The following is a 23,574-nucleotide window of genomic DNA, read 5'->3' on the forward strand; positions in this document are numbered from 1 at the left end:
TGCTAATGCTATAATAGAAGGGGGAAGTCGGAGGGCTGGGATTGCGTCGCTCTGAGCCCCCCTTTTCGGAGGCGGCTTTTCTTATTCAAAACAGGCCCACAATGGGCTTCACAGTGCGCCTCGCCACGGCCCCATCTGACGAGCGGCCATTCATCAGGCCGGCTGGCCTATCAATGACATTGCTCCCATCGGGGCTCCTATAAAATGATGCTTTTTCCCATGAAACATCCGCAAACATTTTGACGGGTTTGGCTTTGCCCGGCTGGATTACTGAGTGTCCCCTTGCTCGCTGGCTCTTTCTCTCTCCCCCTTCTCCGAGCTCTCTCCCTTCTCTCTCTCTCTCCTCTTTTCTTCTTTCTCTGTTCGCCTTTCTCTTTCTGCCTTTTCCTTTTCTTTTTTATCCTTCCGTCCTTGCACTCTCTGCGTCTCTTTCTCCTTCTCCCCTCCTTCCTCCCTTCCTCCCTGGGCAGCTCTAGCACAGGGGACCCCCAAACATCAGGACTTTTGGGGGGCGCCTGTGCTGTCCATGGGAAGAGCATGCATTGTGGGTTACTGGAGGAACCCGACATGGATTCCACAGGTTAGTCCTACTGGTGGGGGTTGGGGGGAGACATTGGGAGGGAAAGAAGAGGTAGAAGGGGAACTTCAGCAAGAGTCGCAAAAAGTTCAGAAGGGTCAACTTGACAGCGGAACCCCAGGAAATAATGGAGCCTGCAGGAGTTTTCAATCCCATGCGATGTGCGATGTCTGTAAGCGGATGCGTGGAAGTGTGCGCGTGTGTAAGCGTGTGACTGTGTGTGTAAATGTGTGTGTGCGCGCGCGCGCTGAGGAGCGCGCTCTTGCTAGCCGCGGACACAAAGTTATGTAAAGATTCGCTGGCTCGCGGCGAGCTCGAGGTGCCACTTGCAGAAACTTTGCGAGCCGACCGCCCCCTCCCGGGCCCGGCTCCTCCCCCGGTTTGGGGGCCCCGGAATAGCGGTGCGCTCTGGAGCTGGTGGCTAGGGCCAGGAAGCCGAGCGGAACGCCCCAGAGGCGGGGGAGGGCGACGGCTCCGCACAGCGCCTGGGAGGTGGGGACAGAGGCTCCGACTGGTAGAGATGCGCAGCTGGAGGGAGTGGCGGCGGCGAACCCGGTGGTCCTGGGGAATCCGCGCCCGGTCTGGAGGAGGGAGCCCCGGGCCGTCCGAGGCGGGGTGTAGCCTCCTTGCCCGGAAGGGGCACCCGACGATGCGCTCCGCTTGGGGATTGTAATTCTGCTGAAGGGAGGACAAGACGCTGAGCGGCTGGCGAGGCCTGGCGTCTGGGTCTGCAAACTGCTCGGCACTTTGGGGTCTGTTGGCTGTGGGCATCAGGTTTTGGGGTTGCGGCCGTCCGTAACAACAGAGAAAGCAAGCCAAGGAATCTCTTACAACGAAAAAGCCCAGCGTCTCGGTTCTTTCTCCAGTAGAGTCTTCGCCACCTCCCAGTTCTAGCGCCTTTGAAGAGCCGCCAAACTTCTAGATCAGAGTTATGCTCCCTGTGCCCCTTCCAGGTGAAAGAAATTCTCTGGAAGTTCACCTCCTCCCCCAGCCGCAGTCTTCCAACCAGTGCAGTCCTGTCCCGGCTTGGTTGCAGCCTTGGAGTTTCGTGGGGAGAGGCAGAAACAGGGCAGTGAGAGCAGCCTGGGCCGAGGCAGCAGCTTGACGCGATGCTTGAGGGGATGCCTACGAGCATCCGCTGCTGGACTTTGCAGCGCGGAGCAACAAGTGCCTTCCAGTCTCTGCCATCCCCTAACACACGCGCGACTCCTCCCTGAGCAAATAAACACCACAAGATTGTTTCCCCATCTCCACTCCGAAGCAGGCTGGAAATGGATGTGGGGTGGGAGTAGGGGTCATCTGGGCATTGCCCCAGATGGTCTTTCTTCCGTCCTTGCAGATAGATTTCCAGCCTCTCCTGGCTTCTGCTGGGGCCCTGGTGGACAAGACGCCCACCCCCTCTGGCCAGGGGTATATTTGATTTTCCAGGGTAATTGTCTATCTCTGATCTCAAGAGCTAAGTCCTTCTCCACTGCGCTCCCCCGAGTGGGTGTGGGTCCCCTGGGAGTGGGGAAAGGCTGAGCCCCGAAGAACTCCTTACTATGTGCAATGACTAATGAAGGTAAGGAGAGGCGTCGCCTGCCGCCCGCCCGGCTGCGGGTGCGCGGCCAGCCCTGCTGGATCCTCTCCGCTGGCGATAAAGAGGGCGCCCAGAGAGGGAAAAGAGACCCTCCCTACATACTGCTATGCCAAGTGTTAGTGCCACTACGCACCTCCTGGGCACCCCAACTTTAGAGGTGAATATGCTTGAACAAAATTAAACCCATGTCTGCATGGTTTGTGACCAAGTATTTGCAAGGGGTTCACGTAGGGACTTGGGGTCTCCATGCCCCGCACCAGCCATGGCCCAGCTGGGGGTTTTGGCCACCCCTTCCACACGACTGGAGCTTCTCGGTGCGTTCTGGGGAGAGCTGTGGGGTTGTGGAAACGTTCTGTTTTCTGTCCTCTAGCTAGTGGTCGTGGAGACACCTGGTCATTACTTACAGCAGACACCCGCAACGGGTTCTGAAATCTTTTCTCCCATCCACTCCCCTCCCCTTTTCGAAAATCTGAGACATCCCTAGATCGCCATCCTGAACTCAAAAAGTTCTGGGAAACGGCAGCGTGAAGAAATGACACGAGGCGCACCAGGTGACATTTTCACTCGGGCTTGCAAAACCGACGACAAGGGAAGTGCGGCTCGGCGCGGTCCGGTCCAGGACCTTCCCTCACCTCGCTTCCAGAGAACTTAATCTAATTAGCTTTTCTTTGGAGTTTCCCTTTTTATGTAAAGGTCCTTTCTCCCCGTCTTGCTGAGACCTGCGCTCCTTGGAGCAGTTCGATTCTGCTCCTTTTACGGCAGATTGCGCGCAAATCTTACGGCAGAACCACGAATATTATCGTTATTATTATTTCATTCCGAAAGGGCTGGAACGATCGATTCGCAGCAAGTGCTGGGGCGATGTCCGGAGCGTCCGGGGTCGGAGCGGCCGGCGGGCCAGGCCTCCGTCCCTTCCTCTTAAAAGGAAAATCACCGCAACGTGCCTCGGGCCCGGGAGGACAGTTTTGCAGGGGCCGGGGCTCTAGTGGTCCGCCTGGGGGCCCCTTCAGCGTGGCCTGCGGAAACGCGCCCCTTTGTTCCGCGCACCGAGGCGGTAATATATTCCTCAAGTTTTCCCAAAATACTCAACAAGTGTGAGGGCTGAGACAATGCCCCGTCGGAGGAGGCCGGGGAGCCGGCGCGCGCCTCTGGGCCCTGGCCTAGCCCGCCGCCGAGTGCCACAAAGCAGAGCTCCTCTCACAGGAGGCCCGCAGCGCGACCGGGCTCGGGGAGGCGGCGGAGGCCGCAGGCGCACGCGTGGGGCGGTTGACGCGCCCTCCGCCCGGTGCGCGGTTTGCAGCTGCGTCGCTGCCGGCTCGCGCCTCAGCCCCGCGCCGCGCAGTCTGCGCCGAGCCCCGTGTGGCCCGCAGTCCCCACGCGGGCCGCCGCCGGCGCTTAACGTATTCGTGGCCTGTGGCTCCAATCCCGGCTGCCCCTCCCCGACGAGCGTTGCTCAGTTACTCAAGGTACCTGGAAATTCGAGAACGAGGGGCGGGGTGGGGGGAAAGTAGGTAGAGTTTTAGGCCACAGAGAACTTGTGCAAAGTGGGCCGGGGCCAGGTTGGTCGCCTGCGCAACAGTAAGGGTTGTTTCTTGTTAAACGGGACGGCGCCTTACGGAGGGGCAGTGACGAACCCGACCTGGAAACTTCTGCCTCTACCCGCTTTCCGCCGCGACCTCCAAAACCCAGAGCGGCCAAAGCACCCCTAGAGCCGGATTTGAGCTCCCTGGGCTACAACGGCGGGAAGACACTCTGGTCTACAGGCCTCCGGCTCAGCACAAGGCCCGACCTGGCTCCGAGGGCCCGCAGGTGGGGACCTTCAGTGGCTTTGGCGTGGGGCCGGCGGGGCAGAGAGCGCCCGGGTGGGAGGAGGCCCCGGGCCTAGGAAAGCAGCCGTCTTCTCCAACCCCGGGACTCGGACTGCGAGCTCGGGGAACAAGGGGTCGGAGCTGTGAACTTTGCCCCCGCGCCCAAATCAGACTGTCTCGCCCTCCCCGGCCGTGTGTGTGTGTGTGGGGGGGGGGCCGGTAAAGGGGGCATGCTCGCGCCACCCTCGCCACCTGCCAAGTGCCGACGTCTGGGTTTGGCATCAGGGTCAACTAAGAGCCGCGTGGTCCCCAGGTTCCCAGTCCGGGTGGCTGCAGCACTAGCCAGCGCGGACGCGGCGTGCAGGCCGGGCTCGGGGAGCCCCGCACGCGACTTGGTGCGGCGGCCCGGGACAGCGCGCTTTCCCACCCGGCCTGTAGGTCCTGGAGACCCGGAAAAGTTTGCAGGGTCCGCCCGGCGACTAGGCCCTGGGATTTCCATAGCTGCGCCCGCCCCCCTCCCCAGCGCGTCGCCATGGAGACTGCTGGAAGTTGGTGGTGGAAAACAGACCCAGCGCAAAGCAAAATATTATGAGTGCAGTTGGGGTGACTTCAGGGGGGGCAGGGGACCGGAGGGCATGAGCGGGAGCCAGAGGCAGAGGCCGACAACAAAAGGCCGAGTACGAGGAGGAGAGAGGAGTTTGCACGGGGCCTCCCCGCCGCTGTGTGAGAGCTGGACCATCCTGCTTCCCAGAGGCGCCGAGGTCTCTAATTTCTCTCCAGCAGCTACACCTTTTCTCAGCCCGCCTGCGCGCCCTCTCTCCCACCCCTCCTCCTCCGGGTTCTCGTCCAGCCTCCCTCCCCATCCCGAAGTTAGGCGCCAGCTGGGCAGTGCGCCCGCCCCCCCCACCACGAGCCACAGGCTCACCAACGTGAAAGGTTCTGGCTTTTCTTCCCCACGACCCGTGGGTCGCCCCAGATGAATTTCTCATCGCCCCCCCCCCAAACTGGATCTGAAAGGGCAAGGGGTTAGGATAAGGCGGGAAAGAGAAGAGAAGGAGGTGCCTGGTCAGAAATCTTGGAGGGGTGGGGAGGGTACTGAAGAGAAGATCCTCCCAATTTTTTTCTCCTTTGTACAGTGGGGAAAGCTCGGGGTTATCATTCTGACTCAGCCACTTGTAATGATACTTTAGGTAAATCTTCTAGCCTTTACAAGATTAATTTTAATTGCCTGTAAAATGAAGGGTAAGACAGCTCACAGACTGGGATTCTCTGACAAGTTAGACGTACCCCTCTTTACTATAGAACCCAGGTTACCACTATCTGAACTATGATCCACTGCGCAATTAGTGACTCTCTCCCCAAACGAATAATATACTAAAATATTTTTACAATATTTTAGTCATTTAGGATTTTAAGAGTCAAGAACCTTGAATAAGCCCCTTTTAAGACCTGTAAGTGCCTTTCTCAGTTACACCTGAGGTGCTTTCCTTAAGGCATTATATTTTATGGGGCTGTACCCGGCGTCAACACTGAAATGCCTCTGGGTGGTGAAGTCAGCATCACAGACCCCCACAAATGCTGGATAAGAAGCCACACTGGCCCATGTGGCGAGATGTTGCTATCAAGAGTACACCAGACTTTACCCTCTGTTGCTCAAGCTTTTAGGAAGAGGTGAGGCTCTTCTCACACCTGGCCACCCCTCCTAGTGATATGTTCAGCAGAGGAGTCCTTCCATTCTCCCCAGACTCTGTTGCCTCATCTGTAAATGAACGGATTGGATGTAAAGATTGCCACGGTCTGTCTGAAAGTTTATCACTAACTTACATGCCCGTGTCTGTGATACCTGCCTGGTACTAGGTTTATAAAGTAGTTCATCACACATTGATCCTCACAAGCGCTCCACGAGAGAGGTATTATTGTGACCTGCATCAGGCACAGGGTTTCTCTTCTATTTCCAACACTGCAAAATCGTGATTCTAAGTCAAGTTGATGTGTGTGTTTGCCTTGGTGTCTGTGCAAAAAAAAGAAGGCTGAAAAGGTATGGAATGGTGACATCACAAGTTGGACGCCAGACAGTCAGGTCTCCACTTGCATAGACCCCTGAGAGCCTGCCCTGCCTGCTGTACAGGTTACTTGGGACACTCTTCAGCTGCCCCTCTAGGGATGCACTGTTCTGCAGGATGGAAAACGTGGTGTGGGGGGAGAATCTCTGACGTTGCTTCTCCCCACACCCACTCTATTTGAGATGTCTTTGCAATTTTATCAAGGTTAGGGGAGAGAGTAACTCAAAGACAGATAATTTGGAGGTGTCAGGTAAAAGTTAAAAAAATTACTTTGGGTGAATTTATCGGAGGTTTTATTCAGTCTCGCTCACTGAGCACCTGTTGGGTGGCAGAGCCTGGGGATGAATAAGGCCACAGTCCCTACTGTCAAGGACTTTAAAACGTTTTGATGAGGGAAGGCATGGACATATTGAGAGTGGTGAGCGCTACAAGAGACAGAAAAATAGTGTCCCCTTGGGGCCTGGAGGAAAGGATGCTCTCTCTTGTTGAACACCCACCATGTGGCAGCCCCATTAACAGGCACTTTACTACACATTAGCCATTTAAGCCTGACAGCAGTTCTGGGTTGTCCCTTTTTAGGATAAAAGAGGGTCTGGAACTTGCATAGGGTCACAACTTGTACGTAGCAGAGCTGGATCAGAGGCCAGACTGGGAAAGCCCATTCCCTCGCCCCACCCTGCCTGCTTCAAATGGACACTGGTAGAGCGCTAGCCTGGCAGGGCTTGGTGATGACGCTGGCCGCCAGGTGGATTTGAATCCCACTTGGTGAGAAGGGAAATGCATGGATGAGAGTGGAGGAGCAAGGAATGTTGTGTCTTTGAGCTCCAGAGAAAACGTCTCTGAAGTTGTCATATGATTCTGGATTTGAAGAGGATTTTAAACGATGGCAGTGGTAGGAGGCAGTGCATCATAAGGGTTGAGTAGAGTATAGACTTTGGGCAAATTTTAGCTTGTTTCATGCATCCATTCATTCAAGAATTCTATGTGCCTTCTATGTGCCCTGCATTCTGCTAAATGCTGAGCTTTAAAATGCCATCTCTGCTCCTCTGGAGCATAAATTCTAGACAGAGAAACAGATAAACACAAATATAGATAATCTCAGCTAGTGATACGTACTATGAAGAGAAAACACTATCTAGATTAATGAAGATAGAGTGTGGTGATGGGGAGGTTGCTACCTTTCACAGGGTGCCTTTCTGCCACATGAAGCTGTGTGTCTTTGGTCTGGAAGCTAGATATTGCTGAGCTTCAATTTTCTTCCAGAATTGATAGAACCGTCTGATAGGGCTGTTGTGAGTCTGCAATGCGAAAGTGATAATAAATAACATCTATTCAATACTTACTATATGTTTTCACTTTGCTAAGCATTTTAATTTAAATGCGTTATCTAGGTAATGCTCACAACAACGCTATGAAGAAGGAACTCTTATCATTCGCAGTTTAAAGGAGGAAACCAATAGGCTCAAAACTGAAAAGTTTCTGAGCTCTAGAAGTTGGGCTGTGAGACATACCTTGACTGCATGGGAAGCAAGAGCGATCTTAATTGCGTGTGCCAAACTTTCCTGAGACAGAATGCAAGTAATAAATCTAGGTTTTTGTTTTCATTTTTAAAGCTAATGTTTGTCAAGTGCCTTTCACGTGCCAGGCACGTACTAAGCACTTTAAATTCATTATTAGTTGTATTTTAAAATATATGTTAGGGGTACTGTTATTATCCATTCCATTCTATGCACTGGGAAATGGAGGCAGATAAAGGATATCCTTGAAGGGGGTAAGTACCCTAACCTGCAGTGATCCACACTCTTAGTCACAAGGCTATACTGTCTTTCTTTTCTTTTTTGTTTTAGCGAGGGAGAGGGTTGTGTTGGAAAGGATGTCCAATAAAAGCGTATATTATTTTAGCAAAAGCATGCTATTTTCTTCCTGTAAGAAAGCATTAGGGTAGTCTTTTATACTGTGAAGACAAAATTGTAAATTATCGTTGGCAAAAATAGGGACATAAAGGGACACATCTTTACTACAGATGTGAAATGCACTGTAGTCTTCTCGGGGATTCATTTGAAGTTTAGTTACCATTCGCTTTGTGTCTGTGAATGTCTAGGCTTCATTCATGCTCACATACAAACATACCTCAGCCAGAATAAACTAATGAGGCAGAAGCCATTAAGTACTGTGATTATATATGTAGCCTTTTGGTAATTTAACAAACCATATATTAGAGCTAGAAGTCATTCACAGATATGTGTTCCCTATGGCTTCAGGTACATGTGGGTGTGCTTTAATGAAAAGAACATGGGCTTTGCTATCAGATAGACCAAGATTTAAGTCCCTGCTTGGTCACTTGCTAGCTGTGTGACCCGGGGCAAATGACCTAAGTGCTCAAGCCTCAACTTCCTTCTTTGTGAAAAAATCCACTCTTTACCTTCTAGGGTTCTTAAGAGGATATACTGGGGAGGAGGAGGTTGTTGGGTGAAATAAGTGAAGGGGATTAAGAAGTACAAGCTCCGGTTATAAAACAAATAAGTCACAGGGATGTACTGTAACAGCATAAGGAATATAGTCAATAATGCTATAATAATTTTGTGTGGTGACAGATGGTTACTGGACTTGTCGTGGTGATTGTGTGGTAACGTATGTGTCGGATCACTATGTTGTACACTTGAAACTAACATAATATTGTATGTCGACTATACTTCAACAAGAACAAAAAGAGGGTATAATGAGATTGTGCACTTTAAGTTAAGCCTGGCTCCTAGAAATTGCTCAGTAAATGGCAGACCTTACTATGATTGAAAATAATTATCTGGCCTCCTGTGCCAAATCCTAGGTGTCTAGTTGGGAAAAGGGGATAAGAATGCTGAAAAAATTTTAGATTGTTTCAGCATATCTAGATGTTTTCTGTACTACGTAGACATAGTCTCAATTCTCATGTCAAGATAAATCATTCTCTTCTAAAAGGTTTTAGGCTGCGGGATTCATGTCATATTCATTTCTCTACCTTTCCCATGAACAAGGCATTTTATGTGCTTCTGTTTGCCATGGTTTCACCCTTGCGTTTTCCAGTTTGTTAAAGGAAGTGGAAAATGTGTCTTTGTAGAGGCAACACCTGTTGACTGGGATTTGAATCCTGCAAGAAAGTTAGTTCCATGGAGCTCTCGGAGGAGACGTATGGTTCACACCTCTGATGAAGGCCCCTACACAACCCCTGACACCCTCCCAGTTCTAGAACGTGATGGCCCGCATTCTTCATCCACTGCCCTCCCCCCACTGCCCAAAACGTGTAGGCATCACTGTTTTATTAAAGTCTGAACCATTTTACACTTGACTTCCAAGAAGGGGAAACCAGTTTCAAGTGAGTCTTTCTCTGAAACTTGTTTCAGCAGGAAACTCGTTTAGCTCTTTGGCCTTTCTTGCATATTTTTCTAACGTGAGGAGAAAATGTCCATTTGTTCCGTTTCTGTCTTTATAACTTGATTTTATCTACATTGTGGTTTCTGGGTTTTTGGAATATTAACAGCTTTCTTTAAGAGAGAGAAAGATCATAAAAAGCAGAAAAGAAAGAATGAAATTCAGCCCTTCTGTTTTCAGTTGAATAGGATCTGAATTTAGGCAACCAGGGCTGAATTACCTGTGCCAGTGGTTTCTGTGCTCAGATCTGATCCTCAGAGCAGAATTTCTTTAAAATCGGTATATAGTTTCCACTTTTGTGGTTGGTTAATCCTCAATAAAATGTAAAAGCATAATCTGCCTATGAGCCATCAATAGTTATTAGTAGACAGGTGAACCTTGACGTGTTGCGTTTATATTGTTGTGATTGTTTTGCTTTAACTCAAGGGGATAATAAGAAAGCCTTTGAAAAGGCTTCAACCCAGTGAAGGTTAGTCAGGGCTTAGTGCCCTGCGTGTTTTCTGACTACCCAATTGTGCTAAAGGTCAGCATTGTTTAGACGCAGCCTAAGTGAGATTGATGAATATAGCAGATTTTTATTTAATTGGAAGGGAGAATTACTACTTCATAAGCATTGATCTCCTGAATCCATCATGTTGGAGAAAATGCAGTATCAGTGAACACGAGTGAACTACTCCTGAACTAGATTTTGAACTGTCATTTGAATAATCTAAAGGGTGATTAGTGATTGCTAATTATACCGCCAGCAACCAATTTTTGAGGCACGAAGGCATTTCATGGAGAAACATATGTTAACATGTTTGTTTTGAATCTTGTGACGGCTCTGAAGTCATTTCAAGCTAATCTTAGACTTTTGAAGAAGGAGGCGTTTCTTTGAATGTTACAATTACAGAATTTATAATGTTTTAAAAAAGCAGGGCCGATATTTGAGCTCCACATCATCTTTTTCTGAACGATGAGTCTAAATTTGGGGGTGTTGATACATGTGATGTATTTATAGTTTGTGAACCGGTTCTCAGAGCTCATGGGTAGGTGAAATTCCTCTTGAAGTTGTTGGGGTTTTATAAAGTTCTGGAATTGGGCCCATGGCATAAACACAGATCTGTTTATGGTGGAATTGATTGATCACTTTAAATATTTCGCCGTGTTTTCTTTGTGGTGTTCAGTTCCACTGCTGATAAGAAATGTAGAGTAGGGGCAGGGGGAGAATTTGGGTGCCTCTATAAGTTCTTTGTTCTACCGAAAAGAAAATCAACTAATTTTGTATCATTCTTATATGGCTATGAAAAAAGCTAAAATTTCTGTTTCTAGGAGTTGTTTTTTTTTTTACTTGATGGCTCCTTTTACAAAAACAAAATAGTTTCTCCACAAAGCATTATTAGACATCATAAAAAAAATAAATAACTTTGGCTGAGAAAGCCCTGGGAGTTTACAAGGAAGGAAGATCCCAGAGGACTTCAGGCCCTCAGTTAAAATGTGAAAACTTTTAAGCATTGGAAAGAAGATTTCTAAAGCGTTGAGCTGTTGTTGTGAGAGGGCCGTTGGTCTCCATGAACTTTTATTTTCAACTCAGTGGGCAGAGTTTTTGAGGTTGCTGTGGTTTGGGTAGGGGACCTTTTCAGAAATGCCAGGCTTTTAGAAAAAAAAAAACACAGCTTTTCTTCTAATCAAGCCTCCGTTTTAAAGTTTGAAAACTTTGCTGTGATTAGAAGAATGAATTATTTGCCGGCTTTGTTGGGGTTTCCTCCGGGTGCCCAGGCTGCAGGGCATTCTCCGCCTGGGCTACCTTGCAGGGCGCTGCTGAGGAGGCACTGGGAGCGGGGAGAGCTGCCTGCCTGGACCTGGTGTCACTGGCAACAGGCGTGAGCCTCACTCAGGCTGGTTGAGCCCCGAGCATAGCAGGGAAAGCGTGCAGGGCAGAGAGGTCCAGAGGGGTCCAGAGAGATCCGAGAGATGAGGAACCTAAAAGAAGGATTCCCTGTGGGTCTGCGTTCTGTTCAGAGTTTTTCTTGGTATTGAGACATATGTAAAAAAGAAGAAGAAAGGAAAAAAACACCAAAGCCGTATGATTGTACATAGTACCTGGAGACTATATATTGATACATAGATTGTTTTTGAGAAGGAAAGAATGAAGGAAAAGGGAATGAAGAGAGACAGAAAGGAAAGAAGGAAGGAAGGAGACAAGGGAGGAAGGAAGGGACAGAGGGAGGATGGGAGAGAAGGAGGGAACTACACGAATTATTTTGGTAATTGACGGCAGGCTGCCTTAATGAATTATTTTCAAAATTATTAGTTGCTTTTTTTAATCAAGTGACTCCCTTTTTGAAATCGGGTAGCAGATTAATAACATTTATAATCTTTTCCAATCACTGTGCTAAATGCTTATGCACGTTAACTCATTTAATTCTCATACCCAACCGAAGGCATTACTTTCCCCATCTTACAGAAGAGGAAACCGAGGTGCAGACAGCCTAGGTAACATGTCCAGGCCAAATGGCTAGTGTCAAATGAGGATTTGAGCACAGATTATTCTGATTTCAAAGCCAGGCTGCCTCCTTGCCTCCTAAGACCTGGAGTTAGAAGGAGGACCTCAGAGGTGTCCATCCTAGCTCACCTGCTCTGCTATGTAACGAAGTTCAGGAGGTCAAGGTACCCCTGATCCTGGGGGAGATGGCCGCTCATGCTGCAGTTCTCTGGAGCACACTGTCACGGGTGTCGGTGGGCTTCTGGCTGTCAGGGGCACCTGGATGTGACTTTGGTAGCAGACTGCTGACTGAGGACACCCACGGGGGCCCCTTCCTGCGGGGGCACCTTCATGTCAGGCGTTCCTTTCATCTCTAATTGTTCTCAGAGCTTCTGAGTTCAACCTGGCACCACCACTGGGGAGGTATCCCCCGCCTGCCAGTTACTCTGGCAAATCTGACATCTTATATCATCAAAGGCTTCATACCTATTTACTTACAGACATAATTTTCCTTACAATAGGTTAAGCATAAAAACCTTGGGTGTTAAAGTAACAGCCCCTTCCATTGCATAGCATGTCACAGTTTGCAATCACTGTTACAATCATTTCTCAAAATATTTATTTATTCATTTATTTATTCATTCATTTATTTATGGCTATGTTGGGTCTTTGTTGTTGCGCATGGGCTTTCTCTAGTTGCAGCATGCAGGGGCTATTCTGTTGCGGTGCGCAGGCTTCTCATTGTGGTGGCTTCTCTTGTTACGGAGCATGGGCTCTAGGTGCACGGGCTTCAGTAGTTGTGGCATGCGGGCTCAGTAGTTGTGGCATACGGGCTTAGTTGCTCCACGGCATGTGGGATCTTCCCAGACCAGGGCTCAAACCCATGTCCCCTGCATTGGCGGGTGGATTCTTAACCACTGCGCCACCAGGGAAGTCCACTGATACAATCATTAATAGCAGGGAGTTTGCAATCACTGATACAATCATTAACTGCTCTGGCTATAGAATCCCATAGACTTAGTGAGGACCGGCTTTGCCATGGGCTAGATGTATGAATTCAGCAAGTCACGTGACCTCTCTGAGCCTCAGTTTGCTTGTTAGTAAAGTGGGATCATGCAGAGTACCTGTCTTAGAGGGTCTTGTGAGGATTAAATGAACTAATGCATATAAAGGGGTCCACACAGGGCCTTGGCATGTTGTAAAAGCTCAATAAACAGAAGGTGCTTCGAGCACTTGCTTCTCCTTGTGTACCCCTAGTAGCTACCAAGACCTGCCTTCTCCCCATTCCCCTTTCTGCCCCTTCCCCCAGGACTGCGTAGGAGAAGAAAACATTTTATACAACACTTCCACTGTGTTCAGTCTTTTCAATACATAACCTCATAAACCTGTGATCTGGGCAGGATCATTCCCATCTTATACTTAGTGAAACTGCCACTCTGTGGGATTCAGTCACTGTACGTGCATCGGTTCGTACAGCGAGAGTATCTGAACTGAGGTTGTTATGGCACCAAAGCTAGTCCTGCTTTCTTTTTAATTTTTTTTTTGCGGTACACGGGCCTCTCACTGCTGTGGCCTCTCCCGTTGCGGAGCACAGGCTCCGGACGTGCAGGCTCAGTGGCCATGGCTCACGGGCCCAGCCGCTCCGTGGCATGTGGGATCTTCCCGGACTGGGGCACGAACCCATGTCCCCACCACTGCGCCACCAGGGAAGCCCGGTCCTGCTTTCTTAAACCAGGCCATCGCCATACCAATGAAAAACCTGCAGTTGTAATGAAGGTGTTGGTGGTTTCCCTTCCACACAGAGCTCTGACTGTCTTAACTTTGCCTCACAGTGCTCTTATCCACATGGGCCTGAAGTGCACATACTTCCAATCCTCGTTTTCATTGTTTACTTGATGCTTCTTCCTTTGTTTCTCAAGATTTCCACCTGTGTCGTTATTCTCTGTGCTTAGCACAGTGCAAAGCATCTTCCAGAGTGTCTCACACAAGTCAGTGCTTGATGAGTATTTACTTAAGATATAAATCAATTCCTCCTTCATATTCTGAGGAATGCTGCATCTCTTCGCCTGCTTTCTAGGAAGCCTGGCTCAAGACTCCATGCAAGCAAGTACTTGATAGATTAACTGCAGATGAACTGACACACTTGAGCCCCTGTGAGCCAGGCATGGTGCTGGTGCCTCATTCATTTCTTTCTTTCCCTCTCTCCTCTCAGCCCTTCCTCTTCTCTCCTCATTGATCTGCTCTTCTGTGCCAAGCACCGTCCTAAGTGTGGGGAATAAGGTACAGTCAGCTCTTAAGGAGCTTATATTATTTTTCCTAATCCTCATAGTAACCTCATGGGGTAAGTATTTTTAATATAGGAAGAAAATTGAGGTCCATGAGGTTAAGTAATTTGCCCAGGGTTGCAGAATTTACTTGGTCCCTTGTAAGGGGAGGATTAGAATTAGTGTCCTGCCGGCTCCCAAGGCCATACACCAAGAGATCCAAGAATCAAACAGAAAGAATGATAACAGGAAGGAACTAAAGAGTAATTCCTGGGAGGTGGGCATGATATAAAACTTATAATAGCTAAGACTTATTTAGTGCTTACCATGTAAACATCCTCTGTGCCTTGATCACTTAATTCTCATACAAACCCCATGAGGTGCTATTATTACCACTCCCATTTTGCAGATTAAAAAAAATTGAGGCTCAAGGAGGTTGAGTTGCTCACCCAAGGTCATACTTAAAGGAAGTCAGACTTGAACCTGGCAGTTGAGCTCCACGGTCTGTGTCCTTAACGACTACATTGTTATTCAAACAAACCAAAAAAGTGCCTTAGTCATAAACAGGTGCCTGGGACTCACGGTGGTTCCATGTATTTAGAACGTGCTCTGTGCCAGGCACTGTGCTCTAAGTACTTTCCATGCATTTGTTCACTGCAATCACACACCACTAAGATGAGGTAGGCACATCATTATTACTCACATTTTACACAAGGGGACACTGAGGTTTAGAGAATTTGCCTAAAGTCATTTCAGTAGTAAGTACTAAGGCTGTAATTCAGACCATTCGTCTGTAGCTAGTTACGAAGCCCACATGCTTACTTTTCCTTCTCCTAGGTGATTCTCAGGAAATGATCCAAATGAAAGAAAACATTACATGCACCAAGTCGTTCATTAAAACATTGTAAAAAATAGGAACATTAGCTCAGTGGAACACTGGGCACGTATTAAACAATGATGAACGTGAGGACTGTAGCAACAGAGGGGAAATCTCCATGATAGAATGTTGAGAGGAAAAGGAAGAGAAATTGTACATTCCCTGAGATTACAGTTCACATGTGTGCACAGGTGCGCATGAGGCTGGGGAGCAATGCAGAAAAAGGACAAGTAGTTCACACGTTAGAGGGGTGGGATTGTGGGTCAATATGTTTCTCTTTTCAACATTAAAAAGTATAAGTTATTCGATAGATTAACACAGGAAAGAAAAAAGCGCTTTGCTTAAGAGAAGGATATTTTGTTGATTTATCTCAAAAGTGCAGGCTAGTTTGAAGTTTCTTTGGGTCCGGCAGCCAGGAGTGCCTGACTCTTGAGTTTTCGGAGGGGGAATCCACATCCTCTAATACAGGGGGTGAGAAGAAATGCAGAAGAAGTAAACAAACAAACAAAAACCTAGGAAAGGCAGTGATGTCAAGAATCGAATAATACCAGATGATGTGCGCAGCGAGTAGCCTTGGCTCCAGTAATCTTTTTCAGATTTTCTGTGTTTTAATAATATTGTAATAACAGCGATAGAAACAAAGAAAAAGTCTGCCAACACTGGGTAAGGGTAGGTATGCCCCCCCACCCCGAGAAGTGGAGGGGGAATGAAATTTTTACAACCTGGTTATGCAATTATGTACATTAACTCTGGTGTTCCCAGAGATATTTTCAGAGCAGAGATTTCCTTTCACATTGAATTTATATTCGACAGGAGATGGCACTGAACACCTTAGCTTTAATTTTCTCTAGTCTCTGGAGACTGTTGGTGAATTCATGATCTGTGAAATATCAGCATTGGTGCACCTTCAGGGTTCCTGCGCTAATTCTTGTATATTGCAAACAATGACACCTTAATTAATCTCTTTGCCCACTTTAGAGCTTTCTATATTGAGTTTTCCTGAAGTAAGAAGGAGCAGTAACATTCCTGAGCACATATTGTGTGTTTGGTGTTATTTTAGACACAGCTTAGTGCTCACAATGAGACTTTAAGGCATGTGTAATTGTGGGTATTACAGTATAAGTTAATGGTTAGGTTAGAGTCAGATTCAAACCCTGGCTCAGCTGCTTACTGGCTGTGTGATCTTGGGCAAGTCATGGCTCCCATGATGATGTTGACGAGGATGATGGTACTTCATTGAGAGGCCACGTTCCAGGATATGTCATTAGTGGACTCATTTGCATCATGCAGTGATGGAGACCCCAGCTGATGAAGAAGAGACATGGGGACACTGGTCACATGGATCAGCCAGAGGAGTGGATACAGTTAGCTAGAAGGAGGGCAGAGTTCTTATCTTTTCTCATCTCACTCATCTGTTCTGGTTCAAGCATCGAAGACTTAGACTCTTGCAGTGGCCTCCTACTAGGGGGACATTAAGTCCCAGTTTGCCTGGGACAATCCTGGTTTACACATATGGTCCTGGCAAAATTATTACTAACACTGCTTTTCAGTCTCAGAAATGTCCAGGTTTAGATGATAAATGATATGGTCTCCTGCTTCCCTTTCCCTCCCCACTAAAATTGTGTTTAGTAGCCCCGGATGGAGCTGCCCACAGAGCTGATTTGTTTATGCCACACTCTACCCAAAAACTTTTAGAGGTTCTCAACCATCTACTGAATAGAATCCAGACTCCTTAACCCAGCCCTGAGTACAGAGGCAGGGCTTTTACGTGCACATGCCCCTTAGCATGTTACAGAGTGCTAGTTATACAGGATAGTCTCAGTAAACACATGTTGAATTAACACCTGAATGAATGTGTCCATTCACGCTCAGGCTGCCTGTCAATTTCTTGGGTGTGTCATTCTTCTGCCAGCTTCAGGGACTTTGCATATGCCATTCCTTCTGCCAGGAACACTCCTCCCTCTTTTCCCTGGGGTAGTAACACATGTCTTCTTACTCTTTAGCTGTCAGTTTAATGCTGCCTCCTCTGAGAAGCTTCCTTGACTCTCACAGATTAGGTCAGACCTTTCTTTTTTTTTCTCTCCCCTGGCTTTCTTGGTAATTATGTCTCTATTTGTGTGATTATTGAATAGCTGACTTCTGCACTAAACTCTGACCTTCCATGAAGACAGAAACTGTCTTGTTCCCTCCTATGTCCCTACTGTGTAGCTCAGTGCCTGCAACACGCTACCACAAAAATAGTTGATAAACGTACAGTGGGATGAATGAATGTAAGTCCCCTCACAGGCTGCCCTTTCTGAGCCAGTGCAGTTCATGTCACCTGGTGAAAGCCTTCCAATCGCGTCTTGGCACACTTGGAATAGATGTGAAGTTCTTACTCTGGCCAGCAAACTTCGGGCCCTTCCTAACTTTCTGGCCTCAGTTCGCACTGCCCTCCCCCTTCCTTCCTCCCCTCCACCATACTGGTTTCCTGGCTCTTCCTCACACCCTCCAAGCCCACTCCCACCTTGGGCCTTTGCAGTTGCCTCAACATCACCTCCTCCGAGAGGCCCTCAGCGTCCCTGCCACCTAAAACAGCACCCCATCTCTGCCCCATTCCAGGACCTCGTTTCTTTGGAACACTCGTCATGCTCTAAGTCGTCTTGCTTATTTGTTTTTGTCTGTCTCCACCACAGAATATAAGCTCCCTGAGAGCAGGGACCTTGCCTGCCATGTTCATCACTAGATCCTCAGAGCCTGGCAAACAGTTGGCGCTAAATCACGGTTTGGTGGGCGAGGGAAGGAATAAAAGCAGCGGCAGTGTGGGGCTGCCCCTCTGAGGCAGGGCAGAGACCCCTTCCTGGAACCCAGCAGCCCCTGGGGCGGGGCCTGTGGTGTCGCCATCGCAACCCACTGACCTGAGGTACCTCCTGGAGAGGCCGCAGCTGCCCGCCTCCTGGGCCCACTTTCCACAGCATCCTGTGTGTCACCACCACGGGGAGTCCCGGGGAGAGAGGAGAAGCAGCATCCTGGTGCGTGGGGGGACGGGAGCAGGCCCCAGTGGCGTGGTTCTCCTGATAATGATCAGGGCCTGGGGGAGGGGACACTGGGGGAGGACCTGGGGCCCCGTCCTCCCTTGGTAGCTGCGAGTGTGGCATGTCAGCTCTTTCATGTAGCATTTCTAAAGCTGCAGGTTCCTAAAATAGGCCTCAGCACAGCGCCCCAAAAGACTGTTGATGTAAAGAGGATGAATAACGCCTTCTATTAAAACCCAGTGACACTTTGTAAGTCAGGCGGCGTTTTCTTCAGGTATTGCGTAAGTCAGAACTCCCTGTTCTCATCCAGTTCCTCAGAAACAAAGCTCATCGTGTTACTCCCCCACTGCTTAAAAATCATGGCTGGCTCCCAGCTGCCTGCAGGCTTCTTGGCCTGGTGGGTGAGGCCTTTGCAATCTGCTCCTAATGGACTCTCCCACTTGTCTCCCACCACTCTTTGGGTCACGGGTCAGTGGGCTCTTCACCTTTCTCAGAACCCATTTTGTGCCTTTGTCTGCGACGGTGGCCCTCTTCCCCAGAATGCCCTTCTTTCCTCCTTGGTCTGGCAGATGCCGACTCCTTTAAGGACCAGCTGAAATGCCTCCCCCCCCACCCTCTGTGAAGCAGCCAGGCCGAGCTGGAAGCACCTTACTGTAATCTAGACGTACTCTTGGTTACCTGCTGGCTTAGCAAGGCAGGGTGCCATGGTGACAGCAAACAGCTTTGGGGTCAGACAGACCTGTGGTGGTGACATCACCCAGCTTCTCTGAGACTTTCCTCTTCACAGATTGGAGTTGTTCAGGTCTCTGTTTCAGAGCTGCTGGAGGTGAGCAGAGGTGAAGCAGAGTGACCGGCATGGAGAGGACACTCAACAAATGCTAGATGTCACCATTGCCGTCTGTCCCCATCATGGCTGTGAGCACCTGCTGGAGAGAGACCATGCTTTCCTCATCTTCCCACAAAGCCAAGCATGCTAAGTGCCTCACCCGTATCATTTCAGTTAATCTTTGGAGAAACCTGGGAGGCAGGGCTTCAGGAAGGTTCCAGAACCATCTCAGTGTTACATAGCTAGTGAGTAGCAGGTCTGGGATTTGAAATCCAGTTGTCCTAACCCCAGGCCCCACATTCTTCCTGGCCTGTGTCTGTCTTCTCTTTCATCTTGTACTGTCTACCCCATGGCCACTCCACATCAGCCCCCGGGCCTTCTTCCAGTTCCTTAAATAGGTCACACATGACCCCACCTCAGAGCCTTTGCCTTTGTGGTCCCCGCTGTCAGAACTTTTGAAGGCCTTTTTTGCTCCCTTACCACCCTCGGTCTCTGCTCAAATGCTGTTTCTTCCCAGAGGCCTTCCTGGGTAGGATCCCCCGTCCACCATTCCCTGTTCCTTCATTCTGCTTCACTTCATCACAGCCATCACCGCCAGCTCTGTGCCCAACACTGCTCCAGGCTCTTGGGAACTAGGTGCTGAACAAGATACTCAAGGTTGTTAGAACTTACAGTTTTAAGAGTGGGGGAAATCAATAATAAAAAAAGAATACATGAGCAACCAAGATACTTTCAGGTCCTGAGACCCTGGTCCATCAGCGATATCCTGCTGTACTGTATTGGCTTCCTGTTAAATAGCTTTTGTCCATCTCTTCTGTTAGAACTTTGCACTGAAGACACTTGATAACTATATATTTGCAAAATGAATGGATAGAGGCTTGAGAGAGAACAACTAGCCTGTGCCCAGTAGGATGCAGCAGGAAGAATAAGCATAGGCTTTGGAGACTGAAGATCTGGGTTTGAATTCTGACTTTAGCACCTTTGAACTGGGTGACCTTGGCCACACCACTGCCAACAAGCCACTGCCATGTTCAGTATCCTTATCTGTAAAGTGGTGTAAATTTCTGTCTTGTGAGGTAGACTGTGAAGCTCAGATCAGGTTCTCCGTGTCAGTATGCTCTATAAACTTCAAGGATTACCTGCCTTTTGACAACTAAGTTGTCTCCTCCTGCCAGGCCAATATATGTTCATGAAGCACTGCTCTGAGTCTTGGACTGCCTTGGACATGCCATGCCTCCGATACAGCTACTTCCTGGTTGTTTTTGCTGCTGGAAAGGGAACCAAGTCTCCTAGGAAACCCAACAACCATTTATGGCTCATTCTATGAACTTGAGAAAGTCACTTCAAATTGGGGTTTCCAAATCTCCGATACCAAGTGGGGAGGAGTGAAGATTTACCTCTAAGGAATGTGGGTTAAACTCCTTATAAGATGAAAATCTATAAGGCATTATCTGCATCCTCCTTCCTGCCCATGATCCCAGATGAGTCAGATGAGGGATGCCTCGCAGCCCAGGAGCCTATGCTCACAGCCGTCAGTAAATCCTGTTGGGCACTTAGAGCAAGCTTGGCCCTTACTAAAAGGTCAGGTGGTTTTTATGGATCAGGAATGAGGCAGTTGGGGGGCTTCCCTGGTGGCGCAGTGGTTGGGAGTCCGCCTGCCGATGCAGGGGACACGGGTTCGTGCCCCGGTCCGGGAAGATCCCACATGCCGCGGAGCGGCTGGGCCCGTGAGCCATGGCCGCTGAGCCTGCGTGTCTGGAGCCTGTGCTCCACAGTGGGAGAGGCCACAACAGTGAGAGGCCCGCGTACCACAAAAAAAAAAAAAAAGAATGAGGCAGTTGGGAGCAGGAAGTTATCCAAGTGTGAACTGAGCTCTCTTTCTCCTGTGTTCCAGAGCACAGCGCCAATACTGCCACACTGATCACAGTATTAGAACTTTTGCTTCAAGCCTCAGTTTTCATATCAGTAAATAGAGATATTAAGACATACCACATTATATTGTTCTGAGGTTTAATTCAGACTGCATGTGTGAAAACTTGCATAGTATCTGGCACACAGTAGGAACTTACTGTTGTTTTTTGAAGAAAGTAATACATTCAACAAACATGTCTTTACTGCACAATATCTGTGGGGCTAGGCACAGTGCCAGACACTGGGGACAGATGAACAAAGATGACAGGGTGCCTGCACTCATGAGCTGACGGAGTAGCACCTGCCTTGCTTTCTTGACGGCAACTAGAGGGCAGAAACCAGTCTTACTCATGTTTGTATCAGACTCTCTTTACTACAGCTTCTTGTATCTAGACAGTACAAAATCAATTTTTGTTCAATTTTCCTTTATTTGGAAAATTGCCTTCGATGTGTTGTCCTTTTTCATGCCTTATGTGGTAAAAAAGAAAATGATTAGGAAATTCTGTAGATACGTGAATGTACCTCCTTACATGCTGTGCATTCTTTGATATCATGCGTGTCAATAAAGTAACGTCCATTGAGGCCAGACTATAGGAGAAACTTCATACCAGGCACTAGTGGAGAGTCAAAAGAAATGGAATAAAATGGACAGCATTCTTAAGATGTTTATGTTCTGAACTGAAGAGCCTGTTATGTATAACGAAGCCTTGCAAAGAAATATGTAAGTGAATTTAGCAAAAATTGTAATATGTAAGTTGAGTTTTAGCAAAAGTTGTAACGCAAGGCAGACTGTGATCAGTGCTGCAGTATTGGCACCATGTTTTGGAGATCATATGGGACACAGGATAAGGAGAGCTCAGGGTGCACTTGGAGACAGCGTTGTGGTTATGACCCAAGATTGAATGCTTGTCCTAACCCTACCTCTTACTAGCTGGGTGACTTTGGACAAGTCACCTAATCTTTCTGAGCCTTAGTTTTCTCATCTCTAAAATGTGCATATTAATAGAACCTACCTTATAGGGCTGTTATGAGGATTAAGTATGATGGTGTATGGAATGCATTTGCATAATGCTTATAAGGGCTCAGTATATGGTGGCCTTTATTAAGTCACTTAATGTACGTAATGAGTAAGATAGATGAACACAGTGCTTTATTAAAAATTCAGTATACCTGTCATTCTGGTTGGGTAATTCTTGATCTTTGCAAGACAAAAATCCATTATTAGTAGTTTTAAAGTATATAAAGTTTACTTCAGATGACCTAAATAGAGGCCTTCCAATCCTGTGGAGCAACCTAACTTATGGGACACGAGTTTCAGATGCCGCTGTTGAGGGTCCCCCTAGGGAAGAAGACAAACGTCAAAGGGCTCCAAGGCCCATGGCCTGTAGAGATATTTCAGAGTGTTGCATCCATGCAGTCTGGAATGCAAGACCTTTGAATGCACTGGAAACCCCCATGTCCAGAGCAATAGATGTGATGGTTCTGCTGTATTTGGCACTGCTCAGACCCCATCTGAACCCTCAGAGCTCATCCTGAGTGCCACATGTTCAAACAGACATAGAAGACAGCCAGAAATAGATGAACAGGATGGCAAAGAAGTGGGAACAATTTCTCCCAGGAAAGAGCTGAAACAAGTGGAGTACTTTGACTAGAAAAATGGAGACAGGGACTTCCCTAGCAGTCCAGTGGTTGGGACTTCGCCATCCGGTGCAGGGGGTGTGGGTTCGATCCCTGGTCGGGGAGCTAGGATCCCACATGCCTCGGGGCCAAGGGACCAAAACATAGAGCAGAAGCAGTGTTGTGACAAATACAGTAAAGACTTTAAAAATGGTCCACATCAAGGGCTTCCCTGGTGGCACAGTGGTTAAGAATCCGCCTGGTAGTTCAGGGGACATGGGTTTGAGCCCTGGTCCAGGAAGATCCCACATGCCGCGGAGCAGCTAAGCCTGTGAGCCACAACTACTGAGCCTGCGCTCTAGAGCCCGTGAGCCACACCTACTGAGCCCTTGTGCCACAACTACTGAAGCCCGCGCGCCTAGAGCCTGTGCTCCGCCACAAGAGAAGCCACCGCCTGCGCACCGCAACAAAGAGTAGCTCCCGCTCGCCACAACTAGAGAAAAGCCTGCGCACAGCAACAAAGACCCAACGCAGCCAAAAATAAATAAATTAAAAATAAATAAATAAATAAAAAGGAAAAAGAAAGAAAAATGGAGACATGGTGGCTTCTCCCTATATCTGCCGTCTGCAACAGAGACCAAACTTACTCTCTGTTGCTCCTGGGAGCAGAGCTGGGTAGCAGAGTGGCTACAGGCATAAGCCAGGAGTCAGAGCCCTGTGTGGGGGCAGTGGGTGGGGGAAGGGAGTACTTGGTGAGATTTCTTCTCTCTACCCTCTTTCCCTTCTGTAACCTTGCTTTCACCTTTCTCCAGGGTTGAGGCTGGGCAGTGTGGGGAGAGGTGCAGCCATCAGCAAAATTCTTTGACTTGAACTCGCGTGGGTGGGTGTTGCCTCTCTTGGCCCACATGGTGCTCAGAGCCAGCTCTTCTCTGGAATGTTGCCATGAGTTCTTCAGAGCGTGTGCCCCACCAATCGCTGGGAATTCTCACCTGCAACAGTAGGCCCTTCCAGGACTCCAGTGATGACAGGCCTGATCTTGGCACTGGCAGATGGGTGAGAGGGAGAGTGTTGCCCTAGTTCCCTGTTTCTGATGAAAGAGGGTGGTGGTGTATGTGTGAATGTTGAGTGCCTACATGCACGTGAGAGTGCGAAGGTGTGCGTACCTA

At 48.5% G+C, this 23,574-nt stretch overlaps 1 protein-coding gene across 1 annotated transcript in view; it reads left to right on the forward strand.

The window, feature by feature from the left end:
- Positions 1-537: 537 nt before the first annotated feature.
- The window catches only part of RFX4 (regulatory factor X4), a gene marked incomplete at both ends in the record, with an annotated part of 165,097 nt that continues 142,060 nt past the window's right edge, over positions 538-23,574 (forward strand). The window contains one exon of the mRNA XM_082850840.1: positions 538-580. Coding sequence (XP_082706966.1) covers positions 538-580 — 43 coding nt within the window. The remainder of the gene's footprint in view (positions 581-23,574) is intronic.

This window comes from Leucopleurus acutus (assembly GCF_964270905.1).
Source record: "Leucopleurus acutus genome assembly, chromosome: 11".
Taxonomy (NCBI): domain Eukaryota; kingdom Metazoa; phylum Chordata; class Mammalia; order Artiodactyla; family Delphinidae; genus Leucopleurus; species Leucopleurus acutus.